At 41.1% G+C, this 24,737-nt stretch overlaps 4 protein-coding genes across 16 annotated transcripts in view; 2 read left to right on the forward strand and 2 right to left on the reverse strand.

The window, feature by feature from the left end:
- The first annotated feature begins 1,882 nt into the window (after window positions 1–1,882).
- gpatch4 (G patch domain containing 4) lies at window positions 1,883–4,742 on the forward strand. 2 transcript variants are annotated; one of them, XM_047043214.1, is made up of 7 exons: window positions 1,883–1,989; window positions 2,169–2,253; window positions 2,405–2,571; window positions 2,651–2,764; window positions 2,981–3,093; window positions 3,250–3,300; window positions 3,594–4,742. In XM_047043214.1, exons 2-7 carry the CDS (start codon window positions 2,175–2,177, stop codon window positions 4,369–4,371), a joined length of 1,302 nt encoding a protein of 433 aa, XP_046899170.1. In that variant the 5' UTR covers window positions 1,883–1,989; window positions 2,169–2,174; the 3' UTR covers window positions 4,372–4,742. The 2 variants fall into 2 exon arrangements, with proteins under 2 accessions (XP_046899170.1, XP_046899178.1); XM_047043222.1 differs by having other exon boundaries at window positions 1,916–1,989; window positions 2,169–2,249; window positions 2,402–2,571.
- A 328-nt stretch (window positions 4,743–5,070) lies between these two features.
- Window positions 5,071–7,349, reverse strand: LOC124482740 (C-type lectin domain family 12 member B). Of its 3 annotated transcripts, none has more exons than XM_047043237.1 (8): window positions 7,163–7,349; window positions 6,890–6,967; window positions 6,615–6,722; window positions 6,483–6,517; window positions 6,204–6,387; window positions 5,961–6,112; window positions 5,596–5,720; window positions 5,071–5,437 (listed from the first exon to the last, which is right to left on the reverse strand). In XM_047043237.1, the coding sequence occupies exons 1-8, from the start codon at window positions 7,224–7,226 to the stop codon at window positions 5,284–5,286; spliced, it is 900 nt and encodes a 299-aa protein (XP_046899193.1). In that variant the 5' UTR covers window positions 7,227–7,349; the 3' UTR covers window positions 5,071–5,283. The 3 variants fall into 3 exon arrangements, with proteins under 3 accessions (XP_046899193.1, XP_046899208.1, XP_046899199.1); XM_047043252.1 differs by lacking the exon at window positions 5,961–6,112 and adding an exon at window positions 5,873–5,895 and having other exon boundaries at window positions 7,163–7,332; XM_047043243.1 differs by lacking the exon at window positions 6,890–6,967 and having other exon boundaries at window positions 7,163–7,332.
- A 975-nt stretch (window positions 7,350–8,324) lies between these two features.
- nes (nestin) lies at window positions 8,325–15,717 on the forward strand. Its single transcript, XM_047043861.1, has 4 exons — window positions 8,325–9,277; window positions 10,078–10,202; window positions 11,593–11,663; window positions 12,268–15,717. Exons 1-4 carry the CDS (start codon window positions 8,450–8,452, stop codon window positions 15,087–15,089), a joined length of 3,846 nt encoding a protein of 1,281 aa, XP_046899817.1. The 5' UTR covers window positions 8,325–8,449; the 3' UTR covers window positions 15,090–15,717.
- A 2,289-nt stretch (window positions 15,718–18,006) lies between these two features.
- The window catches only part of mef2d (myocyte enhancer factor 2d), a 48,016-nt gene continuing 41,285 nt past the window's right edge, over window positions 18,007–24,737 (reverse strand). For 6 of the 10 annotated variants that reach the window (XM_047041247.1, XM_047041232.1, XM_047041265.1 and 3 more), the window contains 2 exons: window positions 23,803–23,853; window positions 18,007–22,281 (listed from right to left, as the gene is read on the reverse strand). In XM_047041247.1, coding sequence (XP_046897203.1) covers window positions 21,849–22,281; window positions 23,803–23,853 — 484 coding nt within the window. In that variant the 3' untranslated portion in view covers window positions 18,007–21,848. The remainder of the gene's footprint in view (window positions 22,282–23,802; window positions 23,854–24,737) is intronic. The other 4 variants (XM_047041295.1, XM_047041285.1, XM_047041303.1 and 1 more) reach the window with 1 other exon arrangement.

A 24,737-nucleotide genomic window follows, 5' to 3' on the forward strand; every position in this document is an offset into this window, starting at 1 on the left:
TTATTAACTCACAGGCAAATTACCTTTTATCTATTACAATTTATGAGGAGAACACAACCTTTTGAATTCAGATAAGAAAAGATAATGAGGTCAAGAATATGTGGGGTGTACAGTAAAATTAAGAAGGTTGGTGGGCAATTAAATAACTAAAAGGGCCACAAAGAGGACAAATTCAAATACAAACAATATTCGAAAAAAAAGAATAAAGAGGACTTCACTTCACTTCACTACTGATCACGAGAGCATGCAAGATCATCGCTGATCTTTCCCATCGCAGTCACCACCTATTTCAGAGACTCCCATCTGGCAGAAAGTTCCGGGCTATAAAGACCAAAACCTCGTGCCACCTGAACAGTTTTTTCCCCACGGCAGTGGTGCTCACAAACAAGCCCCCTGCATCCCACTGACACTGGGTTTGCCATTTCCAATTCACTGCATCTTAGCCCTCTGCGCATGCCCACATTATTTATTATTATTTAATATCTTGTAAATCATTTGTCTTTTATTCTTGTTTTTGCTATTTTGTTGTCATGTTATATGTTTTATGTCCCATGCACCAATCACCAAGACAATTTCCTGTATATGTAAATAAACCTGGCCATTAAAAAGAATTCGGATTCTCTACAACTAAGAATGGGGATTAATAAAAGAAATTAGGAAAATCTTCTTGTTGCAATATGGCAAGTTTAATTATAATCCAGGTCTGAAGCACTTCACCCTTCTGCCTCTCTCTGTAGAACATGTTCAATCTGCTCCTTTGGGATTTTCCGGTCTTTAAAAGGTCAAGAAGAGAATAAGAAGTTTAACATTTGACCAGACACTGAACAAAAAAACTTTTATTGACGCTGGGTATTTCTGTCTCACAATGGTGTAATAACCTCAACACTGCTGAGATAACTGTTGGTGTCTAGTTTGTAGGGGCTTTATGTAGCAAGAGAAGGACTTCCTGGTCAACAGTTGGCTAGCCATGATAACTTGGGGCTTCAGGACGTTTGTTTTTCCTGCCACAGTGTTTTCACACTGATAAACAGCCTATGCATGGTGAGTTAATGGAGCACACATCCTTGCTGCAAGGAAACCGAGAACCTTAAGACAAAATAAAATGGTTTCCTGTTGGCCGAAGGGTGGCATGACACAAAGCCCATTAGTGTAAATTACACTTAACTCAGGTGTGATTTTGTCCAATAGGCCACTTTGCAGACTATGTGTTGAAGTGACTCACTAACTAGTGAGTCAAGTCAAGCAACAAGACACATTTTAAGACAGTACGCTGAGTGCTAATAATGTGGTAGCAAATAACAGCTGCGTGGAATGTGAAAATGTCTGAAAGCAAACAAACTAATGGGCCAGTCCTTACCATGACACAGCGTCTCATTTACGCCCCCTATCTTTTAAGCAAAACCTACACCCCTTCATAAGTGGCCATGATTGCTTTATACAGGACCTCTTGTGCACTCGATGACCCCTGCTGGATAACGAAAACGCTCTGACAGTGTAAAAAAAAGAAAAGAAAAAAAGGAAATATTTGAATTAATTCCCTTCTCTAGTAGCCCTCAAGAAGAACATTCCTAATTGTGGTAACACTAAGCATTGTATACAACCTGCCAATAATAAACTTATTACGGGATATTATAACTAGTAGTAAAATGGACCAAAGTAGGCTAAATAAAATCCAATCATGAGTTAATTTAGGGTCTTATGGGGTACATTCAACGCGGCAACGTTTAGTGTTGTGTTTGAATGCTCTGTTTTCTGCGCTAGATTGTAGCCACAAGCAAACACCCCTCGAAGTGTAAGTGTACAACACGCCTATATTGAATGTATTAAGATTGCTAGATTTCTATTGCGATTCTAAGATATCCAATTGAAGGCCAATCACGTGATGTCCGGACTTGCTTTGAATGTATCTTGACATCGACGTTGTACTTCCGGTGTCATGTCAACTTTCTAGTTGTACCGCATGGCTTTTCTACAACTAGTTTTTGCGAGGTAAAATCACAATGAACTATATTCTACTATCCTAAAAACTACCACCATATACCGTTTTTGCATGTTCTCTAACTAAACGAATCAAAGCAACGAACCAGCTCTTTAAAACAAAGTAGATAGGCTACGGTCAGTCATCAAATGTTTTTGATCTAAAATGATTCTGAATTTGTAATTCACAGATAAACATGGCTGAAACTGTGCAGGAGAAAAGCCGTGGAATGAAATTCGCTGAACAACAGCTACTGCGTCATGGCTGGGAACAAGGTAACGTTGTCAGCTGTTAAAGTTAGAAAACAGTCTATTGCAGAGAATAGTGTTCATTCAGCCCCTTAGCTAGTTAGCGTGCGTATCGCCAGCCTGGCCAGTTGTTTATCCATGTTTGTACTAGTCTAACCATGTCAAAAACTGTCTCCAGGTAAAGGTTTAGGGCGAGAGGAGAATGGTATTTCAGAGGCAATCAAAGTCAAAGTGAAATGTGATAAGAGTGGGGTGGGACATTGCCACAGCGAGCAGTTCACCTTCCACTGGTGGGACCATGTATTCAACAAAGCCTCGTCCAGTCTGGAGGTGGAGTCTGACCAGGTACGAAGCTGCTCTTCAGGAATGTGTATCTGTCCAATTAAGTGCGTTCACAACTAAGACATGGTTAACACTGTTTTAGAATGGCGTGAAGATGAAAAAGCTTGTGGAGGAAGATGAGGAAGGTTTGATCTCCAACAAAAAGCCAAGAAAAGCATCGCTGGCCAAAGCCAAATTATATGGACGCTTTGTCAAGGTACAATACTTAACTTCCCTTTTAATAGCAATGGGTAATTAAAAAAAGTTTGACTACAGCCTTATACAGTTCATAGTGCAGACGACTCAATTTGAGTTGAATTGGAAAATGTAACATGACTTCTTACTTTGGCCCAGGAAATAACAAACATTGTCCAAAAGCTAACAATGTAGGCCTATCATATTGACCATTTTACTATCCGTGTCCCCCTGTTAGTCAGCCACTCTGCTATCAGGACAGGAACACTCAGAGAAAAAGTCCTCCAGTTCAGATGACAGCAGCAGCTCTGACGATGAAGACCAGAGACTAGACCTCTCCAGCACCACCAAGTAAGACCCCCATCACTGATTGAATCTGTATATTAGTCTGGACATCACTTTGGATCAAAGTGTGCCAATATATGAGTCATTTATGGAAAGATTGGATTTAGTCTACATTGTAGTGCCGTGATCATGTTCTAATCCCCATGTATTTTCTTTGCGAAGGTTATCGGACGCTGATCTCTTGAAGGCTTGTGGTGGGCTCACCGCTCACAAGTAAGTTGATTGTTAGCAGTCTATGCTATTTGGTGTTCCTTTCTGGTGAACTTAAAGACTTGAATTTTGTATTGATTTATTTTACATTTCACGAACCACCTACTGGTGAGTAGTAAGACTGCGTTTGAACCACCTACTGGTGAGTAGTAAGACTGCGTTTGAACCACCTACTGGTTAGTAGTAAGACTGCGTTTGAACCACCTACTGGTTAGTAGTAAGACTGTGTTTGAACCACCTACTGGTTACTAGTAAGACTGTGTTTTAAACTTGGTCCTCCCTCTGTTTCCCACCAGGGGAGCCAGACATGGCCTAACCATGAGTGCCAAGCTAGCAAGACTGGAACAGCAGGAGCAAGAGTTCATGTTAAAATACGGCAAGAAGAACCAACCGACACCCACCGCTACAGAACCTGTAACCCCAGATGTGGTGGAGGAACCAGCTAAGGAGCCCCATCGTAAGAAGGCTAAAAGAAAAGAGGGGAAGGACAAAGAAGATATAACGACTGATGATATTGTCACTAAAAGTACTAATCTGGAAATGAAGTCGAATAAGAACAAAAAGAAAAGTTTGAACAGTGATGGTGAAGGGTTGATGGACATTAGCACATCAAGACAAAAAAAGCCTACTCAAGTAGAAAATGAAATTGAAGCTCAGACAACTAAGAAGAAACGTTCAAAGAAAAGAAAGGTTATGGAGTGGAATAGTGGCACTTTGAACGAATTAGGAAATGACACCTCTGTCACCCCTCAAGTGACCAATACTGCAGAAGAGGCTTCTATTCAGAAAATAGAAGACAGTCTCTCCCAGCACCAGACGGATGCAGAGACTAACACCAAACAGAAGAAGAAGAAGAAGAAGAAAAAGTCCTCCAAGGGCACAGGGGAGATCGCAGTGGTTGAGGAGAGTAATGACCGGGAAGCTTCCCAAACCAGAACTGTTGAGGAGGTTTTACCAAAAAAGAAAAGGAAGAGGGACCCTGTTATAGAAGTGGATCGTTCTAATAACCCTGAACCAACGGAGGATGAGATTAAGAGGAAAAAGAAAAAATGCAAGGAAGAGAAAATCATTTAGGACACAGAGTTTGCGCAAACACCTCTTAAAGGAAAGAAGAAAAAGAGAAACAAAAAGAAAATGGAACTAAATTGATGAAGTTATCGATGAACATGCTTGCCCTGGAAATGACCTGAAACCACATAGAAAGACTTGGTTCCCTCTTGTGTGCAGACTCATTGGGTCACAGCAAAGAAAGAACTAGCAGAATAAATACCATTACGTATCCTGTAAATGTAATTAATTTTTTACAGATAAATTTACCATCATATTTATTGTAATGTATTTGTTAGCAGACAAAGATGGGCAAAGGTTTGTAAACATTTTTAACATTTTAAACATGAGCTTGTAAGAGACAAGTGAACTAGTCACATCTTTGTGTTTGGTGTATGTACTTTTACAGCTTCTAATGCATTATACAGTAATATCATAAATGTCCATTGCATTATAAACTGTTTGACTTCTTTTTTATTTAAGTATTAATGTATTGCAATTCATGACAATTATCAGTTTACTTGAAGCTCTGTCCCCCAAGTTGATACTTATTTTTCCCATTTTAAATGTGTCTCAATGAGCTGCAGGTCAGTAAAGGTATTAGATGGCAAACCAGCATACGCCTTCACCCGAGACTTGTTATAGATATGGATCACTAAAGTAGTTTATTATGTTTGACCATTCCACTCCTATAAATATCCGACAGTGATACAACACCCCAATGATGGTTTTAGATACTTTAATTGAAAGAGAAGGGTTTACACACGTATCAAACAGTTAACTTGTAACTTGTGTTAAATTGACTTGTGTACATATAGGTGTAAGTCTCCACAAATTTCCATACAAATGTAACATTTTCCAATAGTGCAGGTTTGTGGTTCTGTGTGCCTTTTTCTGTTACTGTTCAGTAATATAGATGCAATACAAAAAGTAAAAAGCTTATTTTATTAATGCCTTAGTCTTGCAGATCCATCTGTTCTGCATTTGGCAAGATGCTGTATTCCAGTTAGTCATAATATTGGGAAACCCAAGGCTTCGTGGCATAGCCAACACACAGTCACCTCCAGAACCAATGGGTCTTGGTGTCCAGTACCTGTGCAAAAATAAATCAGACTTCTTCTAAGCTACTGCAAAGTAGGTGTATTTTATTAAGTTGGTAAATGAAGACAGGTTAGGTCTGTATTAATGCAGCAGTATATTCAATCACAAATGTACATTAATTTTTACAAGTGTCAGAAAGTAGGTCCATACCTTGTTGTCAGCTTGCTGCCATCAACCCACATCCATCTCTGATTTGGCATCTCTGTTTTACTCAAACCAATCCAGTAGCCATGGTATACATCATAATAGAATTTGGTGTAGTTACTGATGAATTCCTAAAGTCAAGAAGTAATCATTGAGTATAAAGTCAGATGGCTGAGCGGCTAGGGAATCTGGCTATTACTCAGAAGGTTGCAGGTTAAAATGATGTGTCCCTGGGCAAGGCACTTCACCCTACTTTCCTTGGGGGGAATGTCCCTGTACTTACTGTAAGTTGCTCTGGATAGGTGTCTGTTAAATGACAATGTATAACAAGTTTGATACAAAACAAACACGGGTATATGTATATATCCCACCTGTTCATCCTGACTTTCTATGACAATCAAATCAGCATTCTTAGATTTGCAGTCATCTTGACTCCAAGACCATGACCTCCACCCATTCATGAACTGATAACAACTAGACTGAAATACAATCCAGTTATCGCGACAGGGTTTGCATTCTCTCTCTGTGCGACACAAAGCATAAAAAGGACTTCATGAAGTAAACCATAGATGTTTAAGGCTGTTTCTTGATTATTTGAAAGATGGCCGACTTACCTTTGGCATTTCCTTGTTTCTCTGGACAGTAGTCATGAACTGGAAAATTGTCAAACTGAAGTATGACCTCAAGAGTCCAGTTGAGCCTATCCCTGTCTTTTGACAACTCTTGTTTCTGCCTTTCTAAGTTGATCATCTCTACATTTAAAAGATAATTTTCTGACGTGATGTTGCTGTAATCACTCTGCAAAACACAACTAGTTTAATTAGTTATTGGTTAAAACGACCTGGTTGGCCACAAACAGGTATTACTTATTTTAGCCATTTTAGTTCACTCACCAATTTTGTGTTGATCTCAGCAATGACAGCTCTGACTATTGAGAAATTAAATAATGTATGTCATTATATATGGTGTCGGGGGGATGGGGCGTGGAATTGTGATCAAATATATACATATTGAGTTATACTTACAGTAGACACTGAGGGCAATATTGGCTATTACCAACAAAAAACAAAGAATGCCTAGACACAATCCCATCATTCTGACCAGTTGACAACGGGAATTGGGTTTCTCATTCCCTGAGGGAGATATAAATGATTACAGGATTTCAGACTGTTCATGTTCAACGAACAGTACTGTTGTTTTTTGTGACTACACTTATGGTTTTAGTTGATAAACTACTTATGATTATAGATTAGATGGTTATCTCAGATATCTATCACTAAGTTATCCTATGAAAACGTACCTTCTGGAGTAGCTGTCTGATCAAGAACACTTTCTTTAATCTTTATATCTGAATATATTGTTTCCTTTTCTTTGTCATCTAAAGTACAGCAAACAAAACCGTAATGTAAGCAGTATTTCAGTGTCTTGCTTCAGTTTGTAAGGTAGGATTGGTGCGAAATTGATAGTTAAATCTTGTCAAATATGTAGATGTTTTTAGTCTATTGAATGTATCCAATATTTCTCATAAACAAAACAATTAGCTATGAATACAAGAAATATAGGCAAGACTTACGTTTTCTTATATAAATATTTGGAGATTTGAAATGTAGGGTGGCATAATTCAACTCTTCGTCCATTGTAGAAACAGTCCTGTCTCCTATATACCAGCAGGCTTTGCCTTAAGTTTAATTTAAGTTTTTCAAATTCTTGTAGGCGATTGAAAATCACACCTACTCTGCTGATGGTTAAGTGATAATTCCAGCTGTTGTTTTTTGCCCCATATTTGTACCTCTGCTCCACTTCTGCTTTTTAGTTGCATGTGACCAACCACAGTTGTTCAAAGTGCTCCTCAGAGTTGATGCAACAGTAGGATAGATAAATATGGTTAGTTTGTCTAATATGTATTGGTTGCCGGTAATTCATGTATATTTGACAACAAAATTGGCACTTGTTTCATACTTTCATTTGACCTTTTACTCCCGGATTTGTGTGATAGGTACAGTACACACTCTTGTGATCACCATAGATTTGTGAATCAGTCTAATCTGTCATGAATGATGTTGCCACAGGAAACATATTGCGTCAACATTTGCTTCATGTTGTCTTTCCCCAGATTGATGAACAATCTGACCACTACTATTGCAGAAAATGCCAAAATCTAAGGATTCCAAACATCTTGCAATCCTATTATGGCTTAATTTCTAAGACACATCTTGGCTGGAAGTTCTCTTGTTGCAAGTATGCAAGATGGCCACTGGAGAGAGGTAGTGAGTTCAAAATGGAACCGTTGCTATAATGTGAAGCACCACTATCAAAGCACATAGAAGCCCGTAGAATGGTACCTGCTTTTTTGCAATTATGTCCAACCACTTACATTTATACATAAACTTCTCTGTACATATAAATCTTTGATATCAGTGTAAAGCAAGAGGTTTGAAACAGAAATACTTAGTACAAGCAAGTCAGTTCGTTGTGATCCTTTATTAGATATTGGACATTAGTAAAGTCTATATTTTAACAAATTGTATATTTCGTGTTGAATCCACACCGCAAAGGCAGACAAAATATACAGAAGAAGAAGACGTTATAGAAGTGCGAGGGTTAAACCTGAAACGACATCACAGCCTTCCCTTGGTCTCCTCCCCCTATCCTCCCCCTTCCCTCCCCTTTATCGCCCCCCCCCCCTGCATTACATCCAGTGTATGAGGAGTGCCTTTCACTAGTGCTCAGGAGACAGAGCCTCTCACGGTAGCAGCACACACACACATCTACAAAGACTCAAGCTTGGAGAGAGGGAAGAATTAACCCCTTAGCACCTTCCTCTTCCTCTTTTATTGTACCTGTATTGTTGTTTTAGGACATGGAGCGTCATACCGCCCGCTGTTTCTACCGCACCCCACTGGATGAGGAGAGGCACCAGATGCTCAACCTCAACAGCCGCCTGGGGACCTACCTGGGCCGAGTCCGGTTGCTGGAGGAGGAGAACGAGGTCCTCCGCCAGGAGGTCCAGCGCCTGAGGCACAACGGGAAGGGGGACGCCTCGCGCAGGGAGGAATTGGAGGACGAGCTGCATGGAGCGAGACTGGAGGTGGAGGTGGCTTGGAGGAAGAAGGTCCAAGTGGAGATGGAGATAGCGAGCCTGGGCGAGGAGCTCCGAGGCCTGAGCCTGCAGAGGCAGAAGGTCGCAGATGCCCACGGGGAGGCTAGGAAGAGGCTGGTGGACAGCGAAAAAGAGATGGAGGAAGAGAGAAGGGCTCAGATTTGGCTGAAGGAGAAGGTCAGACAATTTGAGATGGAGCTCAATTCCCAGACACAAATCCACGAAGAGGACGTAGCGTACTTGCACGCGACGCTAGCCCATGACAGACCCACACCGTCGCCCATGCCAGCCCAAGTGGAATCCCAGCTGCTGGGGCTCCTGGACCTGGGGGATGGCTACTCCCAGACGGCTGCCAGAGCGTGGGAGGAAGCGACCGAGGCGTATGAGGCTCAGGTGGCACGTCTGGAGGAGTCACTGAGTCAAGCTTCGACCCGATTGGCACAGGTGGGCCAAGAGAAGAATGACAGCCAGATGAAGCTTCAGGCCCTGGAAATAGAACTAGCCTCATCCCAGGATTTAAAGCAATACCTGGAGAAGAGAGTGGTCCAACAAAGACACCAGCAGAACCAAGAGTTCCAACAACTCCAGGTATGAACAGTAAAACTCACAGGTTACTTGAAGTTACAAAGTTGAAGTGTCATTGTTTTTGTCAACTCATTGGTCAGAGGTAGGATTTCTGGCTACTTCCTGACTGACTTCTGTTCAAGTTGTAACTTAATTTACCTTAGGGAAAGATTTCTGGTTGCAGCTTGAATGACAGGATCTCAAACAAGAATACTGATTTAGCCACTGGTGCTTTAATCTTAAGAGTCAGGGGGGGGGGAACAACCAACCAAAAAGAATACCTCATAGCCAAAGGTAACTTGGGTAAATGGGCATGACTCAAATGAACATGACCTTATGTTTAGCCCTATTCTGTCAGGACTTTCAATGATGTCCTGTCTGAGTGAGGCTTGTGTTTATGTGGTGGAAATGTCACAACATGTCTGTTGTGTACATGTGTGGCCTTGTCTTTTAAAATGGTTTTAAAACCCTGTGGAAATGATCTGGACCAAAGAGTACTCGTGTAGATGTTTTACCAGGGTGAATGGTATTCTTATTTCAAATGTTAATAGAATAAAAAGCCTAAGTCTGGAAAGGCATACAGGACTCTATATTCATAGGTCAGGGCTATGGGAATTACTTTTGGATCACAGGGATATCAGAAAGATAAAAAACCCTTCTAAACTATAGCCTGGTTTGGAAGACATCTCCTGTCCAAGAGGTCAACACCAATACAAAATCGAATGCTTCCATTTCAAATATGTCACTTCCTATGTTGTGTGTGCTACTAAACAGCACAGCTTCCTTTTGTTGCCTCACTTCCTCCTTACGTTTCTGTTCTGCAGGCTCATCTGGAAGTGTTGGAAGTGGAGAAGGTGGAGCTGGGACAACAGATCGATGAGTTGCTGATGAACAGCAGAAGCCTGCTGCAGATGAAGATGTCACTAGGGCTGGAGGTGGTCACGTACAGGTATAGTAAATCAAGTCATTTAACGTCACCTAGTCAACATCACTTAATCAAGTAGATGTGATTTCCTCCCATAGCCACTATGGGTTTAGGTTCATATAAAAATATATATGCATCAATACCCAAGGTTTTTTTTTACGTTCTCAGGTTTTGAGGTTTTAATCCTTTAAGAATCTTTTGGATGTCTGTCCATGCTCACATTTTCATTTTGTTTCCAGTGAGACTAACTAAATTGTCCAGAGTCACTTTTTAGCAAATTCTTTTGAACCTTTCATTCCTGACATTTCAAAACACATTAAAATGTCCAACTGACCCCATTCAGACATACCTTTTAACTTGCAAACCAAACGTTACATGGTGCCCCTCCCCCAGTGAGAACATGGGATGTCCATGGTCTCTTGTCCAAGTGGTCGCAGTAGTCTGGATGAAAGGTCAGCCCTTTGAAAAGGGTAATCTCAGCTGCTGTCTTAAGCAGGGTAACTTTATATGGATGTCTATCGTGGCGCCTCCTTTCTGTCTCTCTCTTTCTGTCTGTCTTTCTTTTTCTCTCTCTCCCTCTCTCTGCACACACGCACACACGCACACAGACACACAAACACTGTCTCTATTTCAATCTCTCTCCTTCTTCCTCCCCCTTCATCCTCTCCTCACAGTATTGACTCCAAGACACACAAGAAGAAATAATTTAGGAGCTATGGGACTCTAGAGTAACAGGAATGGGGGAAGGAATGAGTATGAGAAACAAAATATTAGTTTCGCTATATTCATCAAGTTCATATTTTAGCACACAATTTTACAAACTTTTTCTTTGCATATTGATAATATTGGATGTGACAACATGTCAAAAAGGGAAGCTATGACGCAAGTCAACTACCAACAAAGGACATCTTTGGATTAAACAATTGTGTATGCATTTTCTGATGGGAGTTGTTTCATAAGAGGTACTAATTCAAATGTGTGTTGGAATGGGCACAGTCCACATCAATGAATTACAATAGTGCTGTTTGAGCTGCTTGACCTGCCCCAATGTTTGGGGTTGTCAGAGGTTGTGTGTGCGGACAGTGTGTGTGTTTGTCTGTGTGTATGTGTGTGTGTGGAGGGTATTGATGGTATAGGATCATGTGCTGCAGATGGTATGACAATGACAATGTCACTCATTTCCATAACAAGAGATTTGAGCTTACAGCTTTCTGTTGTTCAATTACAACAAAAGCCATTCTTCACTCCCCTCGCACCAAGTCAGCTCTACATCATTGCAGAATAGCTCCTGCTAAATTAGATCATTTAGTGTCACCATAAACCTGCAGGTGTTCCAAGGTATTAATCTTTTCATGATAATAATGTCGGCAGTATTGCCTGTTTTTTATGTGTGTCTCCCCTCTATTCTCATCAGAGCTTTACTGGACAGTGAAAGCCTTAAAGTGGAAGTTGTGAAACATCAACCTAGGAGTGTTTGCAACATGGGTAAATAATATTCATTGCATGCTGTAAATCAGAGAGACACATCCATATTAATGCTCTTATCCTCTTCCTAGCCGTAGTATTGAAGTGTGATTTACTGTACAACCCCTTTAGACAGTACTCCCATTTGCTGCTTCATCATATGTAGTATATCCTTAAAGGAGTCATTATCATAATAGAGGACACTCATTCTTCTACTGTACTAGACAGAATCACATTAGACCACAAAGACTAGGGGGGATGGTCTGAGTAGTGGGCTGAGCTAGGCACTTTGGCCGGCTATGTAATGAAAGCCAACTAAGAGGGTCCCCAAAGGTCATTGAGCCATATGGCAATGCTTTCCGGTAACCCAGACTGCAGGAGATATAAGTCATGATCAATATCTCTCCATTACTCATGTCCTAATACTGCCTTGGAGACACAGTTTTTTGAATTGGGTATGAGATTTACAGCGTAAACTGAAATTAATGTATTGTTGTATGTCTGCTGGCACCGTAAAAAAGACTGTCAATGTTTGTTTTTAAAGTATACCTTTTTACATTGTGTAATTGCCATTCAAGCCTACTAAGACATATATACTAACTCGTTTTGTATTTATTATTTGCAGATCCTAGACCCAGTCCTCGAGGGGTTAAGCAAAGCTCACAGATTCAGACATTATCTAGTCACAGAAACGGGGCTTTATCATCAATTCCGGCAGCACCCCATAGATCCAAGACTAATATCATTTCTATAACATCTATCTCTAATCCAAAAAGTGTGACGTGCAGTAAAACACACAAGAGTTCTCTGAAGGCAAAGGAAGAGCAGGTTGATGTTAGCAAACCAGCCTATGGGAGGTCAGCTTACCCAAAAGTCTTAGAAGGTTCTGTCCAATTCAGGCCCCAAACAGTCAGTAAAGAAGTCAGCTACAATGAACCGCTGTCTTCGCCCAATGAGCAAGAGATAGAGGTTGATGTCAAATCGGCCCGATCTGACCGGAACAAACCCCTTACACAGGACAGAAAGGAGGGGGAAAACTGGAACAGTGATGGGCTGTCCCCAGTAAAACAGTCTATCAGTCACCTGGTTCAACTAACTGAGAAACCAATCTTTAGTGATGATGCTGAAGAACGTACTAAGCCCAGAGAAATCCTTGAAACAGAGTGTCCTGTTACAAAGCCAAAGGGGCCTTTTTCCTTTCCAGAGGACATTTTGAATGAGGTAACTCCCAAGGTGCCTGGTGAAAAAGAAGGACCTCAACTTGACCTTCCAGTTTCTTCCATACATGCATGGCACGAAGGTCCTGGAACAGAGAGCGAAGAAGCAGCATGGATGAATGATGAAAGCTCAGGATCTGAAACTGAAGCAGTGATGGAACCAACACTTGAGACCAGCACAAGCAGTCCAGCCTCTGTGAGTCAGACAGAGGAAACCATGTTCAACCAGCCAACAGAACTGCATGAGGAGTTCCATTATGAGGAGACAGGACCTATGGGCCTAACAGAGGCCAGTAAAGAATGTAAAGGGTCTTGGAAACACGAGGAACATTTGGAAGACAAAGTTTATTCGGATGGGGATGAAATGGATACATGGGATCAAGTAATGGAAAGAAACGTCCCTGGGAAGAAAGAAAACATGGATGTTGAAAATGATGAAAGGGAAACGCAACATATCACTCCGGGAGCGTACGTGTCTGCAGAGCAGGAGGAACGAGAAATGAAGAATGTGGTTGACTCATTAATACACGACGACTCTCATATGACCCTGAAACTCACGGACACCGATCAAGATGAGGAAAAAGACTCTGAGAAAGCAAATGACGACGACTCTCCAAATGCCTCTAGTTCATGGAGGACTGAGCTGGAATGTGACAGCTATGCACAGGATAACACACTGGCCGACACGCGGCCTCTGATTCGCTACAAGAGTGACGAGACAGATGCCAACACTCAGGCCTCACACATTGAAGAGAGCGAGTCCAGTGACTATGATGAAGGCCGGAAGATCGGGGAGGCAGGGACTGATGCCTGGGGCGAAAGTCAATCCAAACGATTTGGAACCATGGAGGACTTGTGTGAAGAGGCCGTAGGGGAAACCTTGGATGAAGAGTATAACAGGGAGAACGCTCAGACAGAGTGTATGTTCTCTGGCCAAGCTGGGGAGTATGTCACACCAGGGATCGGTGAGCATGCAGATCCGATCTTGAGAGATGCCGAAGACCAATCGGACGATGAAACAGAGGAACTCACAGAACGTGGCGAGTCTACATCACGTTCTTCGGAGCACTTTGATGAAGAAAGCATTGACAAAATCGTTGAGAAGGAACTGGAGGTCCTATCCATATCCACTTACAGTGCCAGATTTCAACAGCATACTGCTGACATGTTAAAAAGTGAGGGTTTAGAGCAAATCGATCCAGACACTGCACCTTCGACTCACTCCATGCATCTAAATGAGTCATATGAATACGATTCTGTCCAAGAAAGTTCTGCTGATGGGACACAAGTTCCGGATCAAGGCAATGTGTTTAATGAGCAATGGAAAATGGATGGAGATGAACAAAACCTATCTATTCAAACCTCTGTGGACCTCATTGAAGAGGATTCAATCACCAGCAAACTCAATAGCTTGCCTGAAAGACAGGACAACCTAAACAACTCAAATAGTTCAGATGGTGATGAAGAGTCATCCAACGCTAGCCAATGCTCTCAGCCGGATGTAAGGGTCAAATATCCACATCCAGAAAACTTGGTAGATGTGGCAGTACCTCTCCAACACCTGGAGCCTCCTACAGAGGAACTTTTCAGTGGTCTGCAAGACCATCTAATGGAAGGTTCTGACTGGACCACAGATCAAGGACATCCTCAAACAGAAGCATGGGAATTCCTCGAGAGTCCAAACAAACATCCACAATATAGGGATCGATTTGCAGAACAATCTCAAAGCCATACACGAGATACAAAAAACATTATTCCAGAGTGTGAGGCAGGAGGAGAGGTGAAGGACATTTGTGTTGTTCAGTCTGAATCACCTGATAAAATGACAGATGAATGTGACATCTTCCAAGTTCAGATATCGGAGGAACAGCCTACAACTAAGCATGAAGGTACTCGCAGCATTTTTTGTTCGAGTGTGCAAAATGAGCTCTGGAGTTCCTCCCAGGATACAGGGGCCACCCATCAACCGGATATCTTAAATGACAGAGAAGCGGAGCAATCTAATCAGAACCTAACCTTTGGTGACAGCGAAGCCTGGGAAACTCTGGAAAACCTCAAGGTAGCAAATGGTAACACGGACATGGAACCCAATGAACCAAAAGCTCCTGTTTTTTATAAAGAAGACGAACAAAGGCTTCCCCTGGCAAAGCAGCAGCTGTGTAGAGATGTGGTTGAAGGGGAGGACTCTGAGGAGGAGGGGGGGGACTCTTGGTCATCTGGAGAAGAATAAGAATTGAAACAATTGGGAACTTTGGTAATGCAAAGAAGGAACACTTAGTTATTTGTGTAGTTAGAAGAATGATTTAGAACTGAAAATAAAATAAACAATGTTACATGTTAGTATTGGACCGTCAATTTCCGATGGGGATCAAATGTGCCATGTCATTCAGCTGTTTTCAAAAACCAAAACAATGCCTTGGTGCACACCCAGAGTGCCTATTACTCAATTAAAAAAAAAACTGTGAGATTTTAATGTAGGTAATGTTTCAATGTAGCCTGCTCTCAGTTTTCACCACTTTGTGTACCCTTTCCCTTTCCCACTGTATTGCATTGATCAAAGATGAAATTCAGAATAATTCAATGCATGCTTGGGGTAAGATTTCTTTGGTCGATCCCAAATGAAGGAACGTATAAGGCCGCTAAAAAGTAAAATGATCTAAATAATCTGTTGTCCAATTTTTGCATGATTATACAAATGGTGCAAATCAGTCAAAGCTCAAGAACAGAACATCTGCCAGGACTTTAATTGATGTAGCAACATTTTTGAATCAATTTCAGCAGGACTACATACTACATACTCTTTTGTTGAGTGTTTCAATGTAGGGCTGTTATTTATGATAAAATGTTTTTGCATTAATAAAGACATTGTGAAAATCTGTATTCCGGTTTTATTTAACTTTGTTTGAAATAACTCAAATCAAATACGCCCGATAACATTTATCTATATTTCCTATGGGTGGTTGTTTGATCTCTACTAGGGAGTAAATATATAAGTGATCAAATAAGTGAGGAAAATTATAAAGTGAGGAAGGCTTTGTGGCTGTGAGGGGGATTCAGGTTCGCCAAAGCTTCCCTGCCATCAGAGCACGCTAGCTAACAAAGCACATCCTGACCAACAAATAAGTATCCCATGGGAAGGCTAGAGGAAAAATACCCAAACAAGGCACAATGGATGACCTCATCTACCCCTGCTTCTCTTCCCGCTTCACGGACCTCTCTCCCCATTCATTTTATCGTTCATTAGTCAGTTTTCAGAACAATGACGGCTATTTTAGCTCCCTCTGCCCGCTCACTCCTCAAATCCACCCAGTAAGAGACTGAATAAGTAAAACCACAGTTCCATTCTTCTAGAGGAGAGCAGGGTGCTGGAATGTCAAGACGACTTCTGTCTCCTCTTGTTCTCTACCTTCTCTGACTACGATTTCAGATTGTTCAGTGGTACTGACGGTGTGAACCACCTATTGAATTGCATCGATATAGGTTTGGGGGTGGACAGTAGGGAGGTGCCAAGAGATGTTATAAACAACTCCACCAATAACTAGTAGCATAGAGCAGTTTTAGTGTTAGCATGAAGGGTAATACACAAATGATTTGTTTCCATACATTTTCAAAATGAACATTTTGTTAAGTGTTTCACTTTAACAAATAATGCAAACAATATACAGTAATGTATAAGTATTACACAAGACAGTGAATGGACTTGAGAACATGACAGAAGGTTAAACCAGGGAACACCTACTCCTTATTGTATGTCCAACACAGTCTCATGATAAAAAGGCCAATCTGAAGCAAGAGGCTTAATTGTTCGGCATTGCCAAGTAGCTGTGTTCCAGCTGGGGCACTCCCTGCACTCTGTTTGTCTGTGTTAAGTAATGGGGAGGATTCACAACTGTCCCGGTACTCTGCACTAGTGGGTTTGCTCTCCTCGGCCATCTGCCATCCATTATCTCTTCTTCATTGATTTACTCCACCTGTCATATATGTGATGGGGGACCTGGAGAACTCAACTGAAGAAGGGATGATTCCATGTAGCGCAAAGACAAGTGTATATTTAAGGATTGGTGTATTATTTGAGATAAAAATAAAACACTGTTGCTATAGAGTAGGCAAATATGTATAAAGGCGATCTAGCAGACTGTGGTTCCACCACATCAGCTGTCCGAGAGAATGTATGACTCATTCTCCCATACACGATTGTTAAGATTGTTTCATGGCCACAAGTTGAACAGAGATAACTGTAGTCAGTAGTCACCAGCAATGCTGCCAGGGAAAATATGCAGCACCTTTGTCCATTCATCTGAGACCCACACCCACCATACCGAACACATTTCCACACACTACATAAATATATGTAGTGGTTTGGTGTAATTCTCAAACTGTGATTGATCAATTTCCAACGATGAAGACATTCAGGGTGCGTTGTAGTTTGACCCAGTATCAGTAATCACCCACCCTGTTGCCAGTATGTACAGTTTTGTCTTTATAGGAAGTTTCCTGTGACAGACACAGTTGTCAGAGACTGGTCAGTTTTGATCAGGTGGCCTTTGTCACTTGAGACAGAAGTGTGTGGGCCTGTCTGAGACATAAGCTCAAAGGCTGCACAGGAACAAAACAGCTGACCCACCCAGCTGACTCTGCGGTCAAATGGCCTGGAGGAGAATGAGTAACACCACATTTCTCCAACTTGAATCATGTTGCCCCTACTCAAATTTTTTTCTATTTCTCTACATATAGAACATAGCCTGACAGAGGGATTCACTGGAAATCTCCTGACTAAAATGTAAAGACCAGGTTCACGTTGTACGAATATGCTCGGCAATTAATAGACAAACATCATTTATAACTCACCATCTTTTTCTCCCTTTTGCCAAATTGCTCCTCTTTTCTGCTTGCCTACTAATATTGTAGTGCCTTAAGTCCATGCCCTTTTAGAAAAATCATCCAAATTGGTTTTGTCACGAATAAACTGACAGGACTCTGTTAAAACATTTTGTAAAAAAAAATATTGGATGATGTCCGAATAAGATAAGGATATATATTATAGGATATTGGAATAATATCCAACAAATTTGGGCATTAGCGATATATAGCCCAATCCATTATTTAACCGTTATGGTGACATCTTATGGTGAAAACATAACACTGCATTTCACTTCAATGTTTAATCAATTCATTGTACATATTTATAGCTGTAAAACATATATAGCTGATGAGAAATTGATAATAGGCACACAAATACTCAAACCTCTTTGTAGGTCAACTTGTCTATTTAATATATAAAATACGGTAAAACATACGCAAAAGGGGTTGGGTAAGAAGGGACAAATGGATACTTTGGTACAATAACAAACACTTTTTTGTAAAAGCAGTATAGAATTTGTAATAACATATCAGTGCATACTTTATTTATGAAAATATACACAAATTGTATATCATTCTCAAAAAAACAAAACAAAAAAAACTTTTTACAACAAAAAGCAGACTAGCCGAACACAATATATTAGCTATAATTTATTTTAAACATTTTTCCTCAATTTCTATTTTATGTCTGTGTGATGTATATTCTTATTGATATTACACTTCATATGTATTTCCTACATGATTCATTCTTTGCTTGTTTTACGCCCATGCATTGACATCTATGTGTCTGGTCAGAAATAAATTAAATGTGACTTAAATGTCACTTTACCACGTGTACGCAAATGTTTGTACATATAACTAAAAATTGCAGCATTGAACTGGTTGTTATACTCAACTTGTTTCTGTCTCCTTCTGTCACCCTAACATTACAATGGTTGTTTTGTTTTATGTCACAAAATCGTGCAATATTAGTAAAACCCTTTGAAGAAAAAAGAAAACAAAACTTTTAATCAAATATAAATATATTGATATAATATTTATATATAATAAAATAAAATTCAAATAAAACCAGATGTCTAACCTACACAAAAACCGCATAAAGTAAAATTGCCATTTCTATATCATCATTAAAAAGACCATTGATAATGGCCAAGATAGTGATGATAATACAAATTATAGTAATAATAGCAATCTTTACAGAACAGTTATAATAAAAACAGACAATAGAACTGTCACCAGCACAAATTAACACTGGAAAGTGAGAGAAACTTTCTAAACATTGTTATACATGGGAAATATGTGGGCGCAGGTTTACTATTATCATAAAGATTGTCTTTCCGTTTTGATTACAGCTACCCCTAGTGCTGATCTGAGACACGTTAGGGTTTTTTACACCTCGCTTGACTAAACAGCCAACGTTCTAACTCCCTACCTAACAAACCCCATTTCCTATCAGTTTTCTTCCACCATATTATTTAACTTAATGTAACACAATGTCGTGGCTTGTGTAGCCCTATTCAAGACCTTAGCTATAACATTTTTTTTTTGTTCAAACAATTTTGTTCAAAGCTCAGGACACAACAGTCTTATAGTCTGAACCTGTGTGAGTATACACACTGAAATACCTTTTTATGCACTTTGTCCCTCTGTCAAACTACCTAGATTCCCATGAGTAGAAGAGTTGGGCTGAGCAAGCCCAATCACACTAATAAAAAAAGAACATTCAAAATAATACACAGATTATGTTTGTGTGTACTGTATATTTGTGTGGCACTGAAATAGAAAATATAGTACGATCAAGGGGGAGACTGAATAAGATATCCGACAGAAAATGACCTCTTCACGTTGTGAAATTTATGAGAATATGTTGTGTAGCAACGTAGACTTTCAGTATGGACGGATGATGTATGGGGTCATGAGGGCCAAAGTTATGTAAGACTGGCTTTAAACTTACAGACCAAAGCCTAGATATGTTGTCAGTACCTCAAACCGTTGTGAAATTGAATTTTCATAATACTTGAAACTGATGGATTGTGTATATTTATTGAGACTTCTACAACGGACTTTACCGCTATTCCAAATTCACATCATTCCTACATTATGGACTACAAAACATTCAGACCATTTCTGAGAATTACTCATCCATCTTCAATCACAATATGCACATTACACACAACAAACCATTTCATATTATACCCTTATGATTATATAAAACTTTTGATAAATGTGAGCTATTAAGTCTAGTCTATTCAATACAAATACATGGCTTGAGTTCTACAGAGGCTCCTCTATGAAAGAAATGTCATTTGAGTAGGGACTCACAGAGGAATTATTGGCTGGCTCCTTTAAATGAGTGTGTGTGTATTTGTGTGTGACATCTGGACATTACTGTCCCCTTCTCGAGGACTCCCTGGCTTTTAAAGGGGGTAAAGGAGGTGTTTCTGGGGGATTAAAGTGCGCTCCTTCAGAGTACTAGTCATACTCACACAACCGTTAGACTCAACATGACTTCCCTTTCTGCCTCTCCAACACCCTCTCTTGGCTTTGTAACATATTACACTTATATACACATAAATAGAAAGACAGATCCACTGAGAATCACCACATCAATAGCTGCAGGGACATCCTGCCGAATATATGTGAACATATATTTCTATGTACAATCCCTGTCTATCTTTTTCTCTGCGTCTGATGCAGGTTTACGTTTACTCGCTACTGTCTGAAGCTGTTTAAATATATATATATCTGTATATGTTTTACGTGTTTGCCTTTCAATAATGCTGTCCCGGCTATACAAAAGCCATATAGAAGGGTTTACAAACTGAAAACAAACTTCTTATATACATGGTTCCCCCCTGTCCCCTTCTTTACATCACCCCAATGTTAGCCTTCCAAAACAGAGGCATTGTTTAACAAAAATACAATTTCAGTCTGTTTGTCTGTAGGTGGGGTTCAATGTATGAGTTAGTGATAGAATGTGATCTGAAATAGCAAAGTCGAGAGGGTAGAAACACACACAAACATTCCGAATAAATATTTAAAACACTCCACACACCAAATACACTCAGCATCTGTGTTGTCAAGTTGACATGGCAGATAGGTTGTAGTATATGCTATCGAGCTCTTACAGCCCTTCCCTGATCAAAGTTTTATAATGTCTATAAATTTTTACCTCAGTAAGGTACTATAGGATGTTGTATAATGTACTGCTTTATGCATGGTTCCGATTGAATTGCTGGTATAAAAACAAAACAAGAATACCTTACACCACCCCTGTCTTTTTAAACTGACTCTTGTTCACCTAGCATGAAAGAATGTTTTAAATTTGAAATGGACATAAAAAATCCAAATTTCCAAAGGTAATGACTAATGAACAACAGTCAGAAAGGACAAAAAATAAATTGAGAAAAATAGTTTCAAAGAGAGAGAGAAAAAAAAAATCACCCAAGTCTTGTACTCTTACAAAAACATAAAAAAGCTGGATCTATCTATACAATACAGCCATCGTCGGGCAGGTACAAAGAAGTGGATTCATTTTGGTTGTCATACTGTTTCACAATAGAGCAGTGCAGCTGTACTAGGAAGAGACCTATGGTAGACGCCAAACAAGTGTCTGACAAAACAGTCAGGAGTGAGTTAATATGTTTTGGAGTGTGAAGAGAGAAGGACACAGCAAAAACCACTGTCAGATATCAAGACTCACTCTCTAAAAATGTAGAGTACAATGAGATTCAACTAAAAAATAACCAGATATCCCACTTCGAGTCCATTATTGTCCCTTCCAGCAAACTATTTAATATAATCCCTGGTTTGGTGGCTCGCCCCTTAGGTTTCCTGGTGTTGTTGTGTGTACGATAGAGCACAATTATATGCACATTTTCTTTTATAGTGCAAATTGGTGTCAACGTATACACGTGAGAGAACTAGTGTGTTTGTGAGCATGCTTGTGTGTATGTGTGTCTGTGCATGAGGTGGAGTGAGGTCAGCATTAACTCAATTAAATGGACGGTAACTAGGTAGATGACAGACGTGTGTGTGTGTGTTTAGAGCTAGACAGTAGGGAGGAGGGGGGCATGTACACAAGCCATGAGCATGACTCTGTCCTCCACTTGCGACGCCCGGAGCCTCTTTATGTGACCCAGGCGTCCAGCCTCATCCTCTTGACGTTGGCCCCCTCCTGCTCCTGCTGCTGCTCTGTTGACGAGGGCCTCAGGAGCCCCATAGCGGCGGCTGCACCTGCCTGGTGGTGGAAGTCCTGTGGTGGGCCCCTGGCCTGGTTCTGAGCCTGCCCCTGCTGGGTCCCGTCGTCCCGGTCACTCCCTTCGTACGAGCTCCCGTTGCTGCTCAGGCTGTCGACTGGGGAGCGGCCCTGGGTTCCGGGCTCCAGGCGGAGGGAGCCTGGATAGGACGCCAGGCCCTGCCCTCCTCCTCCGCCCGCCCCGCCCGCCGTGGAGGACGGAGTGCTCCGGTCGCGGTTGGGTGAGACGGGTTCCGACTTGATGCTGATGTTAGGGTTGGTGTTGACGGTCAGTGTGGCGCCCTGAGGTATGTGGCCCACCGGCCTAGAGGAAGGAAGAAAGGGAGAGAAGGAGGGAGGGAAAGAGACAGGGAGGGAGGGAGGGACAGAAAGAAGAGAAAAATAGGGCGGGTGACTACTGGTATTGGGTCAAACTACAATGCACCCTGTGAATGGTAGCAACATTACTGTTAACATCACCACAATGTACATTTCAACTAATCAACAGCGTACAGGGTGAACGGTAAGCGCCGGTGAGACATACATAGTCAAGACCTGGGGGGTCGGAGAATAAGGAAATGAAAAGGACAAATGTAAAGTGGATTAAGGGGATGATTGCTGCTTTAAAAAATGTTTTCTGTTAAGTTTGCAGCCTCTCCATTCTGTCTATCAAATGTGTCTTTGTGGCACTTAGAATTTACATTTAGTCATAGACATTTAGACATACTAAGCTTGTCTCACAGCAAAAATATGAAATCAAACATTTGATTAACAGTTTAGCCTAAGCGACAGAAATTAAACTTCTAAGTAAGTTTGCTGAAGTAAATTTGTGAAAATAGTAGCAATGCAGCCCACATGTAATTTACAGCCACTGTAAAAACAGAGCAATGGACTGGTACAGAAATGATCTTAGGTCAGTTAAACATGTGAATGTTGGACATACAAAGACACACGTCAGATGAGAGGCCACCAGGAGAACGCACCGCCCGACAAGCCATGCAGCCAACATTTGAATCCCGCATCACCATCGCTATCAAAGTCATGTAGCCTACTCTTCAGACAACCTGTTAACACCTGCAAAGTTTCCTGAAAGGACACCCTACACTTTGCATAGGCTGAATTGGAATGCACATATACGTTCCTCAACCCTTGGCAGGTCGACATGAGAGAAGGGAACTCGTTTTGAATTCGGATTTTCCCACTTCCTGGCGTCCATTCTGAGGGTAGTTTATGTGGGGGTTATGACCAATTCATATTCTTCTACATTTCCTCAGGAGAAAAAAAATGGTTCCATATGCTATTCCATATATTTCTTTCCTTCCTTATTTCTCATCTTTCTTTTTATCTCTCAACACACCTATGCGCGCCCCAAAATCCCTCGACAGTGAAATTCCTGCCTCCCTGGATGCCACTTTATCAAACCTGAGCCTCCACGTTATAGACTGGTACAGGTAGATGGATTATGGTGTCACAGGGTCTCGTTGCTATGGCGAATAAAAAGGGCCTACTCAGCGCCCTGGTGACAGTGATGAAGGCATGCTCGGCAGGCGAGTCCCGAGCACTAACACAGCTAGCACAGCCAGAAGCAGACAGTTACAGAACAGTACAGCAGCGTTTCACCAAACCTGGTCTAGAAAGAACATTCTAGTTTTCATATCCATCCTGTCTCAAAATGGACAACTTACAACTGAACTGTTCTGGTCCCAGGACTCCGTGAATGGAGCGTCTAACCTGGTTTAAAATGAACCAGGCAGGCATGCGTGGGTGTCTCGATAAATCAGGTTTGAGAAACAGTGCGACACAGATCAGTATGGCTACAGCTATACACTGAGGAGATATACAGTACCAGCAGAGGCCCTCTTCTCTGCCAAAGAGCAAGTTTGACTGAGAGGCCATGCTGTAGAGGGAGGGGAAAAAACAAGCAAGTTTGAGAACCACAATCGGGGGGGAGTGGCAATACAGACAACTTCTAGCCATTAGTGTACATTACAGACAACCAATCAAAGAGGTTGAAAGTGAAATAGCTATGAACAAAAACAAAAAGTTAAATACAGGGAATTTAGAAATGCATACAGTGTATTGTATGCTAGACTCTTACAATAAGAGTCAATAAGAAAGAGAAAACCAAACGTACTGTAAACAGAGAAAGATAAACAACATAGCACACAATCTACAGTACACCCTCAAGTAGTGAGGATAATTGATCTTGAAGAAAAACGACCTTAACATATTAAATGTAAACAAGGACACACTGACAGCAAAGACAGACAGCATCTCTAAAGCGTCATCCACTATTTCCTGTGCGAGCCCTTCAGTTCAAGCCCTCTCCGCTAAAAACATCAGCTGGGTACCAAATCAGGCCGAGACCTAACATCCTTCAAAGCTCCATGCAAGCACCAATTGGCATCCGGGGATAGCTATTCAATAAACAAGTAAACAAGTCAAAGCTGTGAGGTGATTGTGGGGGGAGCCCAGGCCACATTAACATTTAGATTGGGGGAGCTCGACTCAACAGGTGCATGAGAGTCAAAACCAGTCTTAACAGGAAGCTGGAGATGATTGGCCGCAGCACAAGAGAGGGAGGAAGCAAGGCCGAAAAATATATAAATAAAAACACAGACAGAAATCATTTTCTCTTTGCGTCCCACAGCGTGGTAACCGCGGCTGACAGTGAACGCGAGGCTCGCAGCGAAGCCGTCAATCACCTCTGATTGGAAGTGTCTGCTCACTGTGGCTACCGTGCAATGAAATCAAAAACAAAACAGTGGGCTGCACGCAGCC

Source organism: Hypomesus transpacificus, chromosome 2, assembly GCF_021917145.1.
Source record: "Hypomesus transpacificus isolate Combined female chromosome 2, fHypTra1, whole genome shotgun sequence".
NCBI lineage: Eukaryota > Metazoa > Chordata > Actinopteri > Osmeriformes > Osmeridae > Hypomesus > Hypomesus transpacificus.